The sequence below is a fragment of the Diadema antillarum genome, unplaced genomic scaffold (assembly GCF_040938485.1).
Source record: "Diadema antillarum isolate AM-2024a unplaced genomic scaffold, OU_Dant_1.0 seq00001795_RagTag, whole genome shotgun sequence".
Taxonomy (NCBI): Eukaryota; Metazoa; Echinodermata; class Echinoidea; order Diadematoida; family Diadematidae; genus Diadema; species Diadema antillarum.
This window is the reverse complement of record NW_027272473.1, coordinates 802,182-823,369: the sequence shown is the minus strand read 5'-3', so window position 1 is coordinate 823,369 and position 21,188 is coordinate 802,182. Positions and strand designations below refer to the sequence as shown.

The 21,188-nt window shown below is 39.9% G+C and overlaps 1 protein-coding gene across 1 annotated transcript in view; it reads left to right on the top strand.

Moving 5' to 3' along the window:
• Nucleotides 1–12,835, top strand: part of LOC139712365 (uncharacterized) — a 101,936-nt gene extending 89,101 nt beyond the window's left edge. Inside the window, exons 3-5 of the mRNA XM_071624195.1 lie at nt 8,972–9,139; nt 10,996–11,165; nt 11,892–12,835. Coding sequence (XP_071480296.1) covers nt 8,972–9,139; nt 10,996–11,165; nt 11,892–12,365 — 812 coding nt within the window. The 3' untranslated portion in view covers nt 12,366–12,835. The remainder of the gene's footprint in view (nt 1–8,971; nt 9,140–10,995; nt 11,166–11,891) is intronic.
• The last annotated feature ends 8,353 nt before the right edge of the window (nt 12,836–21,188 follow it).

The following is a 21,188-nucleotide window of genomic DNA, read 5'->3' as shown; positions in this document are numbered from 1 at the left end:
TTATAACGTGATATTATAATTCTATATTTACTTGACCTACTGATGAACTCGATGTCGACGGATTTGGCTGATGTCACTTATTTGATTACGTCGTCCCGCACTTTTTCTTTTCTTTTTTTGTAACCTCGACACCTCCTGGCGCAGACCTCTTCTTCCACTCGATTACTGTCGCCTTTCGCTGAAAAATGATGACGCACTGGCAGCGAAGATTGTGTGTTTGTGTGCGTGTGTGTGTGTGTGTGTGTGTGTATGTGTGCGTGTGTGTGTGTGTGTGCGTGCGTGCGTGCGGGTGTGTGCAGGTGTGTGTGTAGAGAGGGAGGGGAGTAGTAAGGTGGAGAGTACGATTTATGACGTGCGTGGTAAACGAATGAAACCAACGTGCGCTGCCTCAAACATGACGGATGGCATTTCTACCTAAAGCGATTATGCCAGTGACCGCGCGCCCCGCGCGAATAATCAATATAGTGTATCACGCATTTCTCCGGAAAACCAACGTTCGGTCAAACAATTGCATTTTGAGTGGTTTTGCAATTAATTAGGACAAACAATTGCCCCATCCTTTCGAGAAAACTGAGATAGGATTCCTTTTCTTCTCCTTGCTTTTTTTCCCCGTCCATCTCCGTTAGATTACACGAGGCTGCCGTCAATTATGACTTTCCAGGAATCCGTGTGACTCACGAACAATTACACAAATTCGAGTCACCATCACTAACTAAAAGAACCGATGCAATGACGTTATTCCCTACGTGCATTGTATTTAACGATCCTACTTTTATCGCAGATAACCTTTAATGCACCGTGCTTCATAGACCTACACCTTCACATCGTGGAAGTATCTCGACAATGTTTATAAATTTTATATATATATATATATATATATATATATATATATATATTAAACAAAGCGATTCGTTACCACGACAACCATAGCAACGAGCACGACGCAGAGATAAATGAAATAGAAGAAAGAGAAAAACAGAGGGAGAGAGGGAGAGATAGAGAGAGACGAATGTTCTCGGAGACGTATGTACATGGAGAGTTGGATCATATCAAGAAGGAGAGATAGAATAGAGAGAAAAGAGAGATATCTTTAAATCACTTCGAATGTTCCTGACTGATATAGATGTTTATCATGTAATGTATTGCCGATGATCAAGAGTTATATTACCGTCTACTTAAATCACTCCCAGCGGGCATAGGCATTGTTCACCTATTGACAATTGGCTGATATTTTGATAATCTAGCTATACCTGTACGTGAAATCTCTTGAAAGCTTTCATGTATTTTTCGAAACCCCGCAGAAAATAAAACAAACAGTACATCTGACCAAGGAGGTACTTGATCTTACAAGACTGAGGAACAATTCATCTCACACCATGGACATAGTTAAAGTGGGACAAATCCTTAAATTCCTCCTCTCCCGGCCCCACCCCACCGCAACTCTCTTTCCCACGATTAGATGACCGGCTACGGTCAGAACATCTGTTCTGTCCGAACAAAGGTCGAGACCCGCATTCACCACCACCCTGAGCCTAGACTATCGTTTACCTGGCCGTCGGCGAGCGGATTCGCAGGAGAGCGCAACCGAAGACGATGGGTTGCCCGGTATAGGTCAAGAAGACACAGCTTTCTGGAACGCGACAGCGTGGAAGTTTTTGTGCTAATTCTTTCTACGTGGACTCGGCTAACAACTACCCCTCCCCCACCCTACCCACCCACACACACGCCCTCGCTATAACCTCATAGATTGCTGGTAATCAGAGTTGAATTACTGATGAGCATTTATCAGTAGCCTTGCCGTACTTTCGTCAGTTAATAGATAGAAGGAATAAGAGAGAAAAATAAAAAGAGGGAAAGAAAGAGTGAGAGTGGTAAAGCGATAGAGACATTGAACTACGAGAATGTCTAGTGAGTGTCATAAATTGTTGCAAGAAACCCACTAGCAATATATTAAAACATGAGCTAATTATAGAATCAAAAGCGAGAGCTGTCTCGGTGACCACTCTACATTCAATGAGATGTTCATGTTAAAAGGCCTGTTAAAAACCAAAAGAAAACACAATATATTAACGTGGAAAAGTAAGTGAAACAAAAAACACTTCTTCGGAGAGGATGAAAAAATATATTCAGCGACTCGCAAAATTCAATAGAACTAAAATTCAACTGAGTTATCATCAATGATGACGAAAGATTTCGATTCTGTCGCCTGGGTAGGAAATGGGTGCAGTTATCCAAAATCAGCGGTTGTTCCACATCATCAGTAGACATGAAGTAATGGTGTTAATGTAACCCTTCACTCTTTTGAAGTATTAGAATCATAATTTTGAAGATATGAATCTGAGGACACATACGTAGGCCTACATTATTACCAATTAGATTAAAAAAAAACCCCATCAACAAACAGTTGTTTCATGTAGAATTAGAATCGTAACTTTGATGATAATATTATGATCTCCAAGTCACAAACATATAGGCCTCCATTATTCCCAGCTACTTTGCATTTCTCTTGTATGTACGTCTTATCAATAAGTAAGGCGGGGGAGGGGGAGGCATATTTCTAGCACTCTTTATCGGCATTGCAAGTTGTTGTCGAACTGTATGCTTAAATCTCTTTTCAGATGGATGAGTTCAGGGTAAGTTGTATAAGATCATTAATTTGTATCACTAGTTAGCGAGTGCCACGAAAGTGATCAGTGATGATAAATGTCGGGTCTTTCAAAGCTAAAACATCGGTTGTTTCATATCATAAGTAGACATGAAGTAATGGTCTGTGTAAATGTAACCCTCCACTCTTTTGAAGCTTTGTATTCACAGTTGTATAAGATCATCAGTATGACTAGTTAGTAATTGCCACTAAAAACATAAAATCAACACAACAAGATGGTAACCAGAATCGACAAACGCCGCTGAAAATGATTAGTGGCGATGAATATCTGGTCTCCCAAAAACCTGCTGGAGGAAACGTTTGCCAAATTTTTTTCCCTCCAGGAGGAAGACATATTTTTGCTTCTGACCTCTACCTGACCTGGACTTCGAGTGACCATCACTATTTGCAATGCAACAGCTCTGACAGATATAGGCTCTGCTGATTTATTAGTGTGCTCCCCTTATCGCATTGCCAAGGGCTACATTTTTTTCATTTTTTTTTTTTATCATGGCTACGCTCTGTAGCGATAAATTCTACCAGGTCAATACGGGCAATGATTTGATGGCGATCCGGGCCCGCGACTTGCGCAGGGATATACTGCCGGGATGACAAATAAAGATGCAGAATTTAGTTTGTATTCAAGTCAATAGATGCAAGGAAGATGGAGAAAATATGGAGCAGAAGAGAAAGTGGTCACAGATATTATTTGATTGAAGAGGATCTTTACTCTCCTAAAAAAAAGTCCCTTCGTCGTTTTCGTTTCCTGCAAGTAAGATCCCCTTTACAACAATTACAGTGCGGGACACAATGCTGCGCGAATTGCGATGAAACACTCGACATTACGACATTGTTTTACAAATTCTGTCAAACATGCGTGAAGTATTGTAATTCTTTTCTCGCCGATTCAGACCCATACAGGTATATAATATGACATAACGTAATATCTATTACACAATGTACCATTACTCTATTACTAAATTTCCAGGAGTTACTTATTGCCTCCAGCTTAACGATGTTAACTTGGAATTATTCACACGTCTGTCTAAAAAAAATGTAGAAAGCTTACACCGACTGGAAAATTTCGTATCTCGATATTCCCTTACTATTATTTTTGTACATGATATGCTACGATCTTATCATACATTATATACTGCAATTTTTCTTAATGAAAAAATGACTAAAACATATCAAACTCTAAGTCTCTGGAAACGTAGGCCACTGTCATTGACTGTACGATTGTCACTAATCCCCGTTATTTACTCTATTGACTTAAAACATCACTGTTTCTATGCGTAAAATACACATTTATTCGTCTTTCCATTTTTGTATTTTTTTTCACTCTAAAACTCCGCAGTTCATTCATACCCATGAAATAGTATGAGCTAAGAAAAACATACATGCCTTTTCTGAACATTTTCTTCTTTAAATGTTTCTCGCGATGACCATGATGACTGCGAAATGCCGACTTGTTGTTCTTCAAACGATGTCATTCTCGAACACATCCGGGGTCGTGAAGGCAGAGTTAGTGATTACAAGGGGTCAAGGAGTGGTCAGCACTGGGCAGTCTCTCTCTCCCTCACTCTTTATCTCTATATTTTTTATTCACATTGTCTGTATGGATGTCTTTTTTTCTCTCTCTCTCTTTTTCATTTCCCTCGCTTTCCCTCCAAACTCTGACCAGTCCTTGTTCTTCCGATCCATTGTTTCATCAACAAGCGTTAAGAAAACAGGGGCAAGCGGAGCTTAGCATTGACGTTGTCAAGGGAGACCGATTATTCATCAGATGACAGCGTGGATCATCCCACAAGTCTTTCGTGCTTTATTTACATCAAAAGCAAAATAAGTCCACTTCTCTCCGCAGCAACTTTGAATACCGTCCCGAGATATGACGCAAAAGACGATTAGAGAATAACGTTAAAATGAGACAAAGCGCGGATAAACAGCTTATCCGTAATTCATACAAAGTAGGAATAAAATCCATCATTTCCGAGTGGTATGAAATATTGAGGGGTACGAGGCGCCAGGGATGGACATAGCGTTTAAACCGACTAATTGCTTAATAATGGTATTGATGTATAGTATGAAATGTAATGTAGAATAGGAATACAATGATATTCATAAGTTATTCTAGGGCCTCCCAGTGCATGGAAGCGTATTTGATATCAATTGGTGGGCTTACAATCAAACGGTATGTAAGTGTATGTCTTTTGATCTGTTTGTAAAACGCCTGTCTTGGTTTTGAGTAGATACGGATGTGTTTGTGTGTTCGAAACTGTTTTGGACAAATATGTGTACAAACTCTGCGACCCCCAATGATGAATGGCTATAAATACAGCAAATGGACCGAAACAGACTGTTTTGAGAGAATTTCCATTCTTTATATAATTTTCAAAAGAATAAAAGTGCCAGTAGACACCATGCCTGCCTAGAACCATTCTGATACTTATTAATGGTTGCTTATTCGGCCATGCATAGACCATAATGACCACGCCGTAATGGCCGAATTTATTACTCGAGCCATTACAAGTAGACCGGAGAAAAAGCGATATCATATCAGTGTTAAATAGTTTATAAACACGGGGCACCTCACTTCAGACCAAAAGTGTCAGGGCAAAACAAAACAAAACACAAACAAACAAACAAACAAGCAAACACACTAAAAAAAGCACACACACACAAAACCCTAACAGCAGCAGCTAATAATAAACAAAGAATACACACGAACATGAAAACGTAAAAAAAAAGATCTCAGGGGTTTGTGTGTGTGTGTGTGTGTGTGTGTGTGCGTATGTGTATGCGTTTTAATTGTGTCAGCAACCAAAGACAATTTGAAGTAGTTTTAACCCGATCTACTTGAATGCCACTGACTTTTGGTTCTTTTACTTCGAGAGGTATTCGACACTAAGGTTATCCACCCGGGGCCGTCCCATATTTGACCGGAGCTGGAGGCCCGGGGGGGGGGGGGGGGTGGGAGTAGAGTGGCAACTTGACGAAATCAATCACGATCATTCAATTAGATTATTAGATATGTCGGGAAAAAAAACAATTGGTGTGCGTTTCTACAAATCTGCGGAAATGACCATAAATATCGGAGGCCACGGGCTGACAATATGACATCTGGGTAATTTTGCGATAATCCATTTAGTACATTTCATCGTTGTTGTTGTTTTTAATAATGTGTCAACGCATGAGTGACGTCATTCCCAAAAGTCGACAGCCAAAACATATTGGAATTCGCAGTCGTAGCGAGTTATGATAAGTTTGAGAAAAAAATAAGCCAACCAAGCAGCCAACCAATCAACCAACTAACCAACCAACCAACCAACCAACCAACCAACCAACCAACCAACCAACCAACCAACCAACCAACCAGACAACCAACCAACCAACCAACCAACCAACCAACCAACCAACCAACCAACCAACCAACCAAACAACCAGACAACCAACCAACCAACCAACCAACGAACAAACAAACAAACAAATAGACAAACTTATACAAAATGTTGGATGGGCTAGTTCATGAAAGAATATAAATTGACTTGGAGTACACTACTAACTCTGCGGGTCTGGTGGAAACACCAGACCCGTCCCTGGGGTGGATTCCATCTCTTTGTAGTGTCCTGTAACTGATCCACGTCAATGGCGAGTACCCTGTGTGCAATTTAGCAAAGCAAACACAAGGTGTTCCGTCTGAATACATTGAAAGGTATCAATTGCAGGCCATCGTAAGAGAACGACGGCTCAGGCAGGTGTAATTCATTTGACAGTGACCAATCCCCCCCCCCCTTTCTTCCATTCTCCTCCCCTCCCCCTACCCGCGCGCCCCGCCACCAACTCCTTTCATTACGTTGGCAATGATTTTGTTGTTTCATTTCTATATATTAGTCATCTAGAATGAAAGTATAAACGAGTGAAAGGAGTTCGTTAAATGTCAGTATTATAGACATTCATATAGTTATGATAATGGATGTAATACGTACTAACGTTATTTGTATTATACAATGGATTGTTTTATACAAGTATGTATTATCGTCACTGTAGTCATATAAATGTAGTGCGTCATAATGATTAATTGTTACTCATATGAAGGCGGAGATCATAAAAGAATGAATTAAGATGAGCGTAAAGCGGACTTTTATAGGCAATATAACCTTTCCAGTTTCTAGCTTTTAGTTCTTTTTAAACATATTTCCGTGTAATGAAGCAGGGTAAATTACATATCAACATAAAGCTTAGCATCTGAAATATTCATACCTGCCCCCCCCCAAAAAAACCCAACAACTTAATATGATTTTCCAAAGACTACATGGCTTTCATGATGACGCATCAAAAATACGGAAGTACAGAAAACAGAAATGTGAAAGGAGAATTTTAAGAGAAGGGCAAAGGAGATTGATAGGACGTAGAGGCAGAAATAACATCGGCAGTAGATGTTGAAGTAGTAGTGATGATTTTAATAGCTGTAGTGACTGTAACAGATATGCAGTAAAGGTTACACAATTAAGTTGTATACTTAACCCTAGCCGCTGATGGTGAACTATCGGCCAATAATAATATTACAGCACGTTGTGAAGAAGAAAGTAATACCAGTAGATTAATTGGAAAATTGGAAGGTCAACCGTATGAAAAAAAAAGTGAGAAGAAGGATGAGGAGGAAGAGTAGAAGGGGGAGAATATAAGACATAAAGACAGACGAAATGGAAGGAGATGAAGAAAGAGGAGAGGGAAGAGGAGAAGGAAGTATATATATATTTTTTGCCCACGTGATCTCTCATTCCGCCACGTCTCTTCTCTCCGTGAGCCTTGACACATCGCGTAAACGAGAAAGGCTAATAACGCTGATGAACCTTAGCACCAGAATTGCCCCTACGTATTATAGTCGGTCATTGACCCTGAGTGCCGGGGTCTTGGCCTGCGGGTGTGTGTTAGTGTGTTGGGTGGGTGGAGGGAAGGTGGGGGGGGGGGGGGAGGGGGAGGTTGTGTCGTAGGGAGAGGTGGTTGTGAATCAGATTATATTCTGACAGTCATGACGCGGAAAACTAGCTGTCCACGTCATAGCAATATACCACGGATGTGTTTCTAATTGACTGACGTTGTGGCCGTAGTTCGACCCGGCTGGAGACTTTGGAGTCGAAAATGTTATTTCTCTCTCTCTCCCTCTTTCTCCTTCCTCCTATCTTCCTGTCGAGATTACAGTATTCTCTTTTTGTTTGCAGTGTTATCAAGCGCGAAGACGGACGACGCAGTAATGAGATTCACACACAGCGTTCACACTGTGATGACCGTTAACGAGTCATACAGCACACACACATACATACACACACTCACACACACATTCACAAACACACAGCCTACATAAATTATATATACACACACATGATGGGTACAAGGTAGCATGTGACTTGTTAAAGTCCTTTCACTAAATAAAACTAACAACAGCATAAAAACAATACGCATACACGAGTGATATATTCACAATCGCCAACTGGCATTCATGTATTTTTTCCCCTAAAAATCGGGAAGCGACATGTTTTCATTGAGTATTTTCCCCATGTTTTATGTATACATTGTATCATTTTGTAATGTAAATGTGGGACCCTGAGGAAAAACAGTCGTATTTTGCAAATACGGCTGAAGGGGCAATCCCCTATTTCTTTGTACTGTACTTCTTTGACACTGAAGATGTGAAAAGGCAATGAATACAGTATATAACATTTCAAGCTAAAACGCTGTCCAACGCTTAAAGAGATGGTACAGTATTGGTGGAGATGAGGATTGGGCTTTTAACTTTTTGCGAGATACCAAGAAACCACGTATGACATAGTACAGTAGAGGAATTCAAAGTTTATTTGATGAAAATCGGTTTGGGAATGACCGAAACGTCCAAAACAAAGCGGTTGCAATAAAAGGTGCGTCCCACCTTTTATAAAGATCGCGCTGTTTGGATACCTCAGCCATTTCAAAACCAATTTTCATCAAATAAACGTTGAATTCATCTTATAATTACATACTCTTTCATATTTCATTAGAGGTTTCTCTACGTCGTACTCGAGTACGTACGCCCATGATTTTTTTTTTATTTTTATTATGGCTACTATCAAAACACTGATCAACTCAGTGCTTATTTACGTCGATGTAGGGCAATATGTCAATCAGTTGCAATGAAAACATCTCGACGGAAGAATTTCATGAATTTGAATAGGGTCCTCATTATCTAACAAAAGTGATGGAAACATGAACCCCCATCAGAACCAAACCGTATTATTCCTTTAAGTCCACAAATTGTCCTTATGCTTATCAATTGTTTCCCTCTCTCCTCAGTACCAAAATTACGCAAACGGAGAAGAATCGACGATGCCGAAGCAGCCACGCCACTTGCCATTGGATACTGGGGGAAGCCGCCAACGCTAGAGGGCGCCAAATTCGACTTTCTCTGCATACACGCTACACTCAGGTCTCTCAAACCCGACGGACAAACATTCAAAGAAGGTACGAGTCCAAAATCATCTTTTTTTTTGTCAGTGTTCAATTAAAATTGTTTCAAGACTGGGAATTGAAGAAGAAAAAGAAGAAGAAGAAAAAGGAGGAGGAAGAGGAGGGGGAGGAGGAGGAGGAGGAGAAGGAGGAGGAGGAGGAGAAGAAGATGAAGATGAAGAGAGAGAGGGAGAGAGATATTTAAGGAAGAGAGGGGCAGCTATACAGTGTAGATCGCAACACGTGGGTGCAAGTGTTTTGGTGTTTTAGATAATGCGCTACGTCTAACGCCTGATCCTGACAACGCAATTCATTCAATCCTGCATTAATTGTATCCACCTATCCAAGGAATTACTTATTCATTTATTGCATCCGTTCATTTACATATTCAATCATGTATTCATCAATCTGTCGTTTATCCTTCCATTATTTGCTGATTGATCTGTTCATCTCATAAGCTTGCAACAGTTCTCCAGGATGCACTTTATATAAAATATTGCATGATCTACATGCACTCTACGCGAATATTGATCAAACACACGAAAAGTGCAACATTTTTTTTTTTTTTTTTTTTAGCATAGGCGCAGTTTTACCTTACCGCGACCAAACGTGTGAGTGAAACAGACTCAATGAAAGTTAGCTATTTCCTTTGATTTTATTAAGTCCAAAATACAGCTTGACAAAACATCTATTGTGTGATATTATAGCATGCATATTTTGTAATATCATTACCCGAGGAGGAAGTCACGGTCATTGTGAAGGACCGTGCACTTTTAAAGCCTTACAATCGCGGCGAGTGGTTTGTGCGGCACGGAGACGAACGCAATTCGCTGCCTCCTCCCCCTCCCCCCCCCCCCCCCATTTTGTATCAAATGTCGTGACACCGAATGAGAATAGCGCTGGCTCAATGGGTCAGCGAACACACACTCACTGGTCTAAAAATCACCTGACCCAAAATGGCTGTCCGAGCCACGCGAGCTTCCGAAGGGATCCGAATGGACGCACACTCACAGTGCGCATGCGCATGAAGAGAGGCCAAAAGAGCCAAGCGTCTTCTCCTCCAATCACCGCAGCTCGCGGTCACAATGTTTGTGTACGATGCGTACACACCAAAGAGATTTTTCTCCTCCCCACCACTAGAGGGCGGACTCTACAATGGAGTCAGTGATTTCATGGGGGCCGCCATTGTTCCACTTAAAAATGGCGGACTTTGCGTACTAAGTATACATTTCTACAGCGCGTATTACGCGAACTTCTGAACTTAATACGCGAGTACGCACTTGATTTTGGCTGCTCCTCGGTTGCTCGTTTCCTAGCGTGTTAGCACGAGGGGTGAGCCTACCGCTTCGTTGCCATCCAGTGCTCCTTGCGCTCACACAACAATAGTACAGGGCGTATGAAGACTCCGCACTCTAGCAGTCACTGCGGAAAATCTCTTTGGTACACACACACACACACACACATACACACGTGTCTCAGTGACAGCATTGTCCCACACGTTTATGGATAGCACTGCCGTCTGGCATTGCACAATTGCATGCACAAATTTCGTTCGTTCGGAGGAGGAGTTACGCAATAACGTACCATTAGGGGTGACGATCGTCCGACTTTAACGGACAGTGTACTATAACGGAAACAATATGATGGCACGCCCTGCTTTCCAAGCCACACACAAATTATGTTGTAAATACGCTGCAGACTATAATGGTATAATATGGAGCATCAGTCTTTCCATAGATGCGACGAAGCAGGATTGAACAGCATTTCACACGCATTGATATTAGGAGAGCGGTAAAGTTTGGGCACAGACAATAGAATCACATTTTAACTCTTTGTATGTTGTGTTTTTTCTTCTTCTTTTTTCCTTGAAGTTTTCATGGTCGACTCCGGAAGTGACGTAGTGACCGCGCGCCAGGAAATCCTGGATTCGTTAGACCTGGAGCTGATCGGTACCATCCAGAGCCGGGGCGTGCACACCACGGTGGAGAAACAACTCTACAAGGCCATGCTGGTGATCGGCAACCACGAAGTGGAGATCGAGGTGAGATCGAGATCGAGATCGAGGTCAAGGTGGTGGTGTTGAAAAGTCTTCGACACAAGCGTAGAGTGTATGTGATAGTTAGTGGAAAAAGAAAGAAAAACTGCCATGTTCCTCACAACATAATCAACTCGAGACATGAAATAGAATGTACTATGTAGGTTAGTGGAATTTTGGAGTAATAATAATCGGAGGTGTTTGTTTTCTTCAATTTGTCTCCTTCTACAAATGAAATGTGTAAGATTGCAACTGCTGATTTACAATTTAACAAACAAGTCGGAAAAAGTAGATGACAGGTTCGATTCCCGTGGTTCCTTTTTTGTTTAAAAATCTTTTATTTTTAATAATAATCAGTTGCGCATTTAAATAATTTTTTTTGCAAGACACAAAAAAATTGTGGAAATACCTTGAATGAATAAAGTGTGCAAATGTTTAGTAAATAGAACAATGTAAGCAGAACTGCTATTGTCAATTAAGTTTGTAGTCGTTATTTTACTTGCTACCATTGTAATTTTCTTGATAATTGTTATGATAATAACGATGATAATGGAAATGATAATGCTGATAATGTCATAGCGATTATAATAGTCATGATTTTAATGATGATGACGACGATGGTAATGATAAAGAAATTATTATCATTATAAATATGATTGTTATTGTTAGTATCATAATTATTACCATATTAATCGTTATAGCTGCTCTATACGTGCCTCTGTTCTCGTGCAGGTCATGGCGGAACCGTACGAGTCTATCGGTAACCGAGTCATGAGACACTTCCGTCACGTGATCGACAGCACCGTCCACTATTGGCTGCCGGAGAACCGCGTGGAGCCTTCGGAGGGCATGACGAGCAGCCGAAGTGAGCCGACAACGAGCGGGGAGTCGGGCGGGACGTTGGGGTCGCCGGAATCGGAGGAGGCCAAAGAAGGTGAAGGGGAGGACGAGGAAGAGGAGGAGGGGGAGGAGGAGGGGGAAGAAGAGGAAGAGGGCGATGGGGACGATGACGACGACGATGACGATGGCCACGGAGGTCAAGCTGAGGGCGGGCCTCTGGAGCAGGGGGAGGAAGAGGAGGGTCACGATGACGATGATGGTGACGAAGCGAGTGCCGCTGTTGGCGGTGATCAGGCGGTTGAGGAGGTAATTAATGCTCAGGCAGTTCCAAATCAGGTAAATCCACCAGGTCAGGCTGACGATTAGATCAGGGCTGGGAAGTTTCTACCCCCAAAGGGAGTCAAAGGAAACATGATTATGGCAGGATAAAATCACCTCTGCGAACATTTTGATCTCCCAATAGATTACAAATACTAGATTATCAGTACTGTGAATATGCCCCCACAAGATTTACATGAGATGCAAATAATTTGTTTGAATGAACCAGTGAGCACATACAGAAATGTAGACACAAGTGTAGGACGAGGCGTGAACATTATCTATACACAGAAAACATACAGCACACACGCGAGCGCGCACACACATTGACACGCGGGAAACCGACGCACACATCCTACTGAAATCAGGAATTCTTTATAGGCGGAAAACTGAAGGAAACCGAGAGGACAGCTGTGCGGTAGCACTTTACATTTTACTACAAGCCTCTAGATTCGGGAAGCGCTGTTCTAATCCGTCCGTTCCGTAAACAGATTCGAACAGAAATGAGTGAGCAGGGAGAAATGAGGTCCTAACACGGGTGGTATTTGTCTTTACCAGAAATGTACGATTGACAAGATGTAGCATCCATACTACACCTACAACATCGCTTTTTGCCTTAGCTGTAGCCGTAATGCATCGATTAAATTCATCAAGGCTTCTTTGATCATAATATTTTGCCTGCATCCATAATCAGACAAAAACTTCTAGTCAACAGACGGCACCAGCCATGCTTTGATTTGATTTTGAGTTGTACAGAAACCTCGATCAATGATCATGTCCTTTTCATCCGGCAGATATTAGAATATTTTCATTTTTATGTTGATATTAGGAATTGTAGAAAATTGACATTGGCTCTACAACTACCATCAGTGTGAAGTATTTATGTTCGTATGTTGTTTAATCAAAAGAAAAAAATAGCGAAGAATGCTGCATTAATGCTTTATCTCATCTCGTCTGCCTTCAAACTATGTATGAAATGATTATTGCAACGTGGAGGGATTACAAATGATTACTGCTCAGGCTCAGTCTGTTATTACACAGCGGTAAAATCCATAGAATTTCACTTCTCAAGCCATGTTATAAAGGCATTCTTTTCTTTATTTTGGGTTTTTTTTTCACTTTCATCATGTTGACCTACGACGTTCTGGGAGAATTTTGCCGTTAAATCCTTTTTCTCATCATCAAATTGGCACCTCTGGATATTACCGCGCATCTTATACTGGAGAAAGACCAGATGAAATTGGATAAATGCTTTAAAGGTGCACAAAATCAATCCTTCACAAACTTAAAGTTGCCAATTGAGAAACGATCATTTCAAGATTTATCACTTAAGAGGAAAACAGAAACTCCAACAATTAGAAGTAAAAGTTATATAAAACCTAAACCGCTTGAGATTTGGATTCTGGAAAATGGTGCGTTAAAGAAGGAACTCGCCAAAGAGTATCGAGAAGCGGAAATTGAACCCACTGTAGCGTTACGACAGATCGTCTTCCTGATAATGTTGCACACGGGTCGCGCGACAATAATTCTCGAAAACTTGACATGAGTTGATCCATGGTCCTCATTTGTAAAACCTAGGTGGAAGGCCGGCGGGGGAAGGGGGGGGGGAGGGAGGGAGTGGACATTTTTCCTATATCTGAAATATCGACCTTTAAACTATGCGAAGAAAGGAAACTAGATGTTATAGAAAGACAAAGAAAATACCTCTATCTCCTTGCAAAACGATTGAAATCAATTAAAATCTACAAGTAAATGTAACCACCGGACGCGTTGTTGACGTCACGTCGTGTACGACATCATCACGTAATACTAGCTGTCATTGTTTGGTGAAGTTTGTCGTGAATAATTATTATGAATGACGCTAGCGGGCGGCCTTTACGTTCACCACCGACGTTATCAACCATGTCAACATCCACTAAATTAGCAGCTTGCTTTCGGCCGTGTTTGCGTTATTCTCTTCCCTCTTCAGGAAATCATTTCAAACTCGTTAAATCCGCCTTACCAGTGCTTATTAAGCATCTAAACCTGCCTGAGATTATTTCGTTTTTTTCCTGTTTTTATGAAGGCGTAAAGCACTGTACTGTGAATGCAAGAAGAAGAAGAAGTGAATTTCTATAGAGAGAAAGAGGAAAGGAGCGACGAGGGAGAGTACGAGAGAGAGAAGGAGAGAGAGGGAGGGAGGGAGGGAGAGGGAGAGAGAGAGTGTGTGTGTGAGTGTGCGTGAAAAAGCTGAGTTTAGGTGGCTATTGCGTTGAGACTTCCAAAAGACGCGTGGCTGTTGAGCAAGATTATGCATATGTATACCATTATGCGTGTGTGTGTGTGTTTGTATTACATACTCAAAAACAAACAAACACAAACACACACACACACACACACACAACACACAACTCAAACAAAAACACAAAACAGACTGGTCTGAGCATGGACATCTACTTTGTGATTACAACAAGCGGCAACACCAAAAGGGGGAAGGGATATGTATATTCCAAACGGTCTTCGAAACTAGCATATTGTATTCGAATCATATCGACTATCATATAGTATATATTTATCAGTACAGGTTTTTTGTGTAATATATTTCTGACGAAATTGCATTATTTGATATGTGTGGAAATCTCGTGCGTGCTGTCGACTTGTCGATTGACTTTGTATTTCCAATTCAAAATATTACGCAATCAGTCAACCGGCGTTCAACTATGACGTAAATGTAAGGAACCAATTTCAGTATCTTCTTGCATCTCCGCTGTATTCTCTGGAATGCAGCATCATATGTTACCGTCATAACATCTCGAATATTACATTCTAACCCTGGGTTTACTAGGACATCATGGAAATAGCTCGCGCACGCGTATCGTCTTCTCTTTTTAAGAGAATATATTTGATCGATCATCATGATCATTCGACGGACACAACTTCTGTAGTGGCGAGTTTTCAGTTATTCACCTCAATGTAGAGAAAACAGAGTAAATAGCTGTAGTATATTACATTTCAAAATCAGGTCTGGGTAAGTTACCTTGTACCAGTCCTGTCTCCATGAATGTTTAATTAAAGTATGCAAAATTAATGAATATAAACAAACAAACAACTATCAAGGCAGTGTTACAATAACACAAAATAGTATTACACTGTACGCGTAGATTAGGGAGAGAGAGCTTCGTCAGTTTTCAGGGTAGATCATTTCCTTCGTCAATGTACATGGAACAGAATATACTTGCATACCATGGTGTGCTCGTACATATATTTTTGATGTTGTGAAGCAAAAGGTCGTACACTCCAGTCATACCAAGCTATATGGGCGCTGCAAATCTAGCCCCTTTCTAGCTCTTTACTAGCGTGACACTTTACATCCAGCCCATCGATAACTAAAAACAGTCTGTTGTTGTTGTTGTTGTGGAGAGAACAGGCCACACAACGGATTACATACCGAGTTTCCCGTAACAGCAGTCCAGTATTTTCGTTCCTCTCTATGTCTCCTAAGATACATCGTATTTATGAAGACTTTGATATTGATGTTTAGAAGATGATGATATATCCATCAAATGTTCATTGTATACTTGGATGTATATATTCCGATTAACCTTTTTGAACTACTTGTGGTTTTACTTCATGTATGTCATTTCGACAACTATATTATGTAATGACGTAGTGCCGGGTTTATATTAAAATCGCTGTGTTCTTGCTGCATTTTTCGTGTAAGTATAGATAAAATAACATAAAACGTCGCTATTTTTTAGTATAAAAACTGTCTTACATTAGCGTAAAGTGTGCTAAGATAGCATAGCGCTCCACGGAGGCCTGTCTTCACAGTGTTATCAAAAGTGGGATCGCAGCTAATGAAATGCAATGAATGTTGCTACCGAGTTTGTAATGACTGCAGTGATTACTCCTGGGTTTTTTTTTCCGAACGCATTTTAATAACTGTGCATCATTTCTTCAAACATGTCAAATACTCATTTTGTTGTTTCACACCCCTGCGAAACGTATTATTTCGCATACGCCCGGCCCCTCCCCCAGCCTTGCTCATACAGAAAAGGAAAATGCTTGGTCTCACCCAGAGCATTCTTTACCTCACCCAATCCAGGCAAAGATTGTCAGTAAGTAATGTAATGTGAGCTGAAACAGAATTGCTCTGTTCAAAGAAATTGCTGTCCAACTCCACAAGTGTATTTTGTGAACAGAAGGTACTCCGATGTGTTCTGTTGGCTTAACTGTCGGCAAGGGAATGGGGAGGCTGCATTATCATATGACTCGTGGAGAGAATAAGTAATTGACCCTGTTGTGCAAGGACACAGGACCATGGACATGGGAACGATTTTGTCACCATAATTGAGAGTCACAAAACTTGCAGACGATTGCCAAAGTAAGAACGTTGAGTGTAACCTAGACATAATCATGATGGAAAACCTGTTCCTGAAATTCTCTAACGTGTGTATGTATTTATATGAAATAGTTATGGAAATAGTATGAAAGACACTGAATTAATGAAAATACGCAATTTGATATCATGGTGCGGAGAAGGTGAGATATTACTCCTATCTTGTATAAGCAGGCGGAAAGACGTAAGAATAATGCTTATCAAATAAGTGACATAAGCGATTAATGTTATAGGAAACAGAAGTATGAAATATGCCAAAGTTCTAATCTTGTCAACGTGTAAAGTTTCGTATAGCTTCTTGTCATGCTTTCCGTGGACGTTTGATTAGGCTTTATCTTGGGATTGGTATTATCAGTGAAATAATCTGAAGACAAACATGACAAATTTAATTCCTGGTCCAGAACTTAATTACTGTTTTTCATTCATTTCTGGGTTGTTGTTGTTTTTTTTTTTTGTCTGATTCGACAACTACTAAGGTAAAAAGTATACTAAGAGGCTCTGTCACAGAAAAAAATAATGAGTTTTCCTCCACCTAAAACATTTTGCTGAATAAAACAGACAGCCAATAATAAAATCAATAGAGCGACGATGCTAGTGATATATTATGTGAGCAATATTGGACAGATAAAGGACATACGGCGAAGAGTTTGACATTTGTGCAATGCTTAGTATTAACAAAACAAATTGGCTGTGATCTTCAATTACCACACTCTTAGTTTCTTGTGCACAAAATGACCAAAATACCATGTTTTTGTTATACATGTATTTGTTTAATTCTCATCGTGATAATCCTTCTTGACTTTGGTGTTTTGTTTTGTTTTGTTGTTTTTTTTTTGTCGTAGATGGCGTTATTCAAGACGCCAGTCTGCTGGTCAGAAAAAAAAAAATGTAACTCGTGTAGTCATCATTGGTGCTTCGATTTCTGTTGAAATGAGATTTAATTTGATTCGGTTGATTAAATTACTAAATATATGGGCTGCATTGTGATCATGCTGCGCATTCGTGCATCAGATTATTGTGAGCCGACAGAATCACCGCTGATATAATTATACATAGCCGATACTCACCTGTACTTCAACTTGTGAAATTGTGTACGTTGCGATGCAAAATGAAGTACAGTGCCATTTTTTTTTTAATGGGACATCAAAAGTAGTACATTACTATTACTAGTAGCTTATCATGGCTATTTGTAGGCAGGTATATGATAAAATGCAATACATGTTGTTACTTTTCCATTTTTTTTTTCGTTTTCTCGCTCGAATTTCTTTTCGTTATCATCTCGGATGTTTTCGTTTTGATGGATAGGACGAAATGACTCATGAACTCGCAGTATCTTTTTATCATGTACAGGGGCTCTAAGCCAACAGAGGTATATATTTTTGTGAAGAATCCAAGTTGAAAGGTCACACATGGTATTTCGCTGACTCCGGATCGAAAGATGCGTATCACATTGATAGTAACAGTTATCTTCACATCTTCATTTTTTCTTTGTTTTACTGCTATGGATGCCTTGACATTGAAATGAAACAGACACAGGTCACAATTTAATACGACAATGCATTTTGTATCACAAGACAAAAAGTAGAAAAAAAAGTTGTTATACAGTACAAGAATCAGGTATTAACAGAGTGAATGGATGTTTTTTCGTAGATGTTCATCTTGTAGAGTGTACAAGGGTTGTTCAATGGATGGTCCTGACATTGTGGTTGTCAATAATTATTGCTCGCATGTTACAAGCTGTACGTTGATTGGGAATCTACGATGGATCACCGGGTATGTTGTGACTGTGATTTTTGGAGTGGGGAGGAATTCACAGTGGGTTATTATTTTTTTCTATAGTTTTTCATCTGAAGTCTATGTGTCTTTTCTATTTCATGGTGTGCATACGTGTGTCTATGTGGTCCTTTGTAAGTTTGTATGTGGTTTAAAATTCACGGTGTAGTGGCAAAGGTCCAGGTAACCAAACAAAGATACCAGGAAAGATGTAATAATTGTCAAAAAAAAAATAGGTGGAAATTGGGGGCCGACAGAAAGAGAAAATGAGGTGGAATTTTGAATGTGGGAGGATTCGAACCACCAATGAATGAACACTGAACAAGAAGAAACATATCACGACTCTTTTTGGACAAAGTCCAGATTGTTGAGAGCAAAGATGGTGGGATCGAACTTGCAATATCTGCATGTAAAAGAGAGATAAAAGAGAGATAGATAGAAAGAGAGATAGAGATAGAGAAAGAGTGAGTGAGAGAGAGAGAGAGAGAGAGAGAGAGAGAAACCAAGAGGTGTGCTTTCGTAATGATCGAGAAAATTCTTTTAGGGATTGAAGAGAGGAGTGCGGAATCAGAAATCTTACTCTCTTTTCGTTTCATGCGGAGGAGGACAAATCAAACGTATTTTGTATTGAACGGCTAATGGAAGTATCCGTCCGGGATTTGAAGACTCGCGCGATCGGAGGTGTCTGTTTTGTAACAAACTTTGATGAGTTGACAATTTTGTTATCAATATTATTATTATCATTATTATTGTTATTATTATTGTTATTATCATTATTGTTATCATTATTGCTATTATTATCATTGTTATTATTATCATTATTATTGATATTCTTATGATTATTATTGATGTTTGTTGTTATCATTATTTTGATTGTTTTGCCGTTCTCATCATTTATACCTGTGCGTGTGTGAATTGATAATAGTACTGTCTCGCTAACCGTCAAGTAAGTGTGTGCATTTGATTCAACGCTACTGCTATACAGTATTTCGATCTTAAATCCATTGTTGTGTGAGTTTATGTAGAAAGGATTGATTAAAAAAAATGTATCAATGTGTATGTATACCCTGTTTACGTAATGAAAGGCGGTAGCCCTCATTTGCATAGCTGAAGGGAGGAGGCGGTCCTTGCAGCAGCAGCTGCAGAACGCAACCATGTATAGACTGATGTGGGATCAAGTCTACTGTCGAATGCATTGTATCATTCGACGAAGACACTTTGTGACAGCAAAAAAAAAAAAAGATGATTTTTCAGAATTTTATCTATGAATTGACTATACTGGGTACACAGTTTCAGAATTCATTGCGAATGTTTTCAAAATTGATGAGAAAATCACAACGAACGAGGATGATATAGCAGCTTCACATTCAGAGTGCAAGATTGAATGCTCAACAAAGCAGAACAAAAGAAGAAAGCATGCATAAATTCTACACAGGTGAAGTTATAAGCAAGTGGCATGGTAATGGATTACCTTGCTACGTTACTCTGTTATAACTTAGCCTCCTATGTCATCATCCTTGTTCAGTGTAATTTGTTTTGGTATTTTCAGCGTAATAGTTAATCTGCTCAAGAACCACAATAAATTTCACAAATCTATATATACATGGCACAATCGATCTATGTTCTACATGATGTGAAATTATGAAAATCGTCTGGAATGCCCCTTAAACGAGAGGTAAATTATCTTTTTGCCACTCCAAGGACTTTCGGTTTTCTCTGCCGATCCCATGAGAAACTAGAACTGAATTGCGATTGTCGATTAATTTTGCATTTGGATTCATTCAATTTTTGCGCGCGATAGAGTGAACAAGTTAGTGAGGGCTACTGCTTTTTCATTTCCAGGGGTGCTGTTCGGTAGGGGGCGCGGCCCACATTTTTATGCTTCTAGGACTGTACGGAGATGTGGATCGTTGTTAACTAGTATTGAATTGTTGTGCCACTATAATGCATTTTTCGTATCTGTTAAGCACATCATCACCACGGGATCTGTCACAACATTATATACTCCTGTCTACCAGTCTTGCCATCATATTTCTAATTATTGAAAGCACAGATTATTGATATGGTATTATGAAAGCGTGATGGGATAAAGTTAGCAAAGGCATTCTGATGAGCAATAACAAACTGTGGATAGAGTGTGCATCAGGATCCGGATGTTCATTATTATAATTATTTTTGTTATCATTATTTCTGTGTTATCTGGTTGTGTGGTAAAGAGTAATGACAAGCTTGGTTACCGCGACCAAATGTGACTGACGTCTTACCACATCTAAATATAAAACATAATACCAGTTAATCTCCTGTTATGTTTAGTCCACACCCCTTTTTTCACTGGAAAGGAAACTTTTTCAATATACACTGTTTTGTGATTGTAAATCTTGAACAATAATAGCTCAAGTGTTGTCGATGACGATGACACCGAAAAATATCACATACCTCATGATATGTTTTATATTTATTCGCCAGATTATGTACGTGTAAACAGAGTTAGACGTGTTGTGACGATTTTCGTACGTATTTTGCTCTCGGAAAGTTTACATGGTTAGAGGCTCAGGATCCTGTGACTCGTGGTCCACCAATAAAAGTAGCAGTCTTTCTTGGTTGAGTGAGGTCCTATATTGGACCTTTCGATCGACATGCATGCGATCACGACAAAGATATGACTGTTCTCATCCACACGTCTTATATCATATTCCTTTTACGACCACGTTCATCCAAGA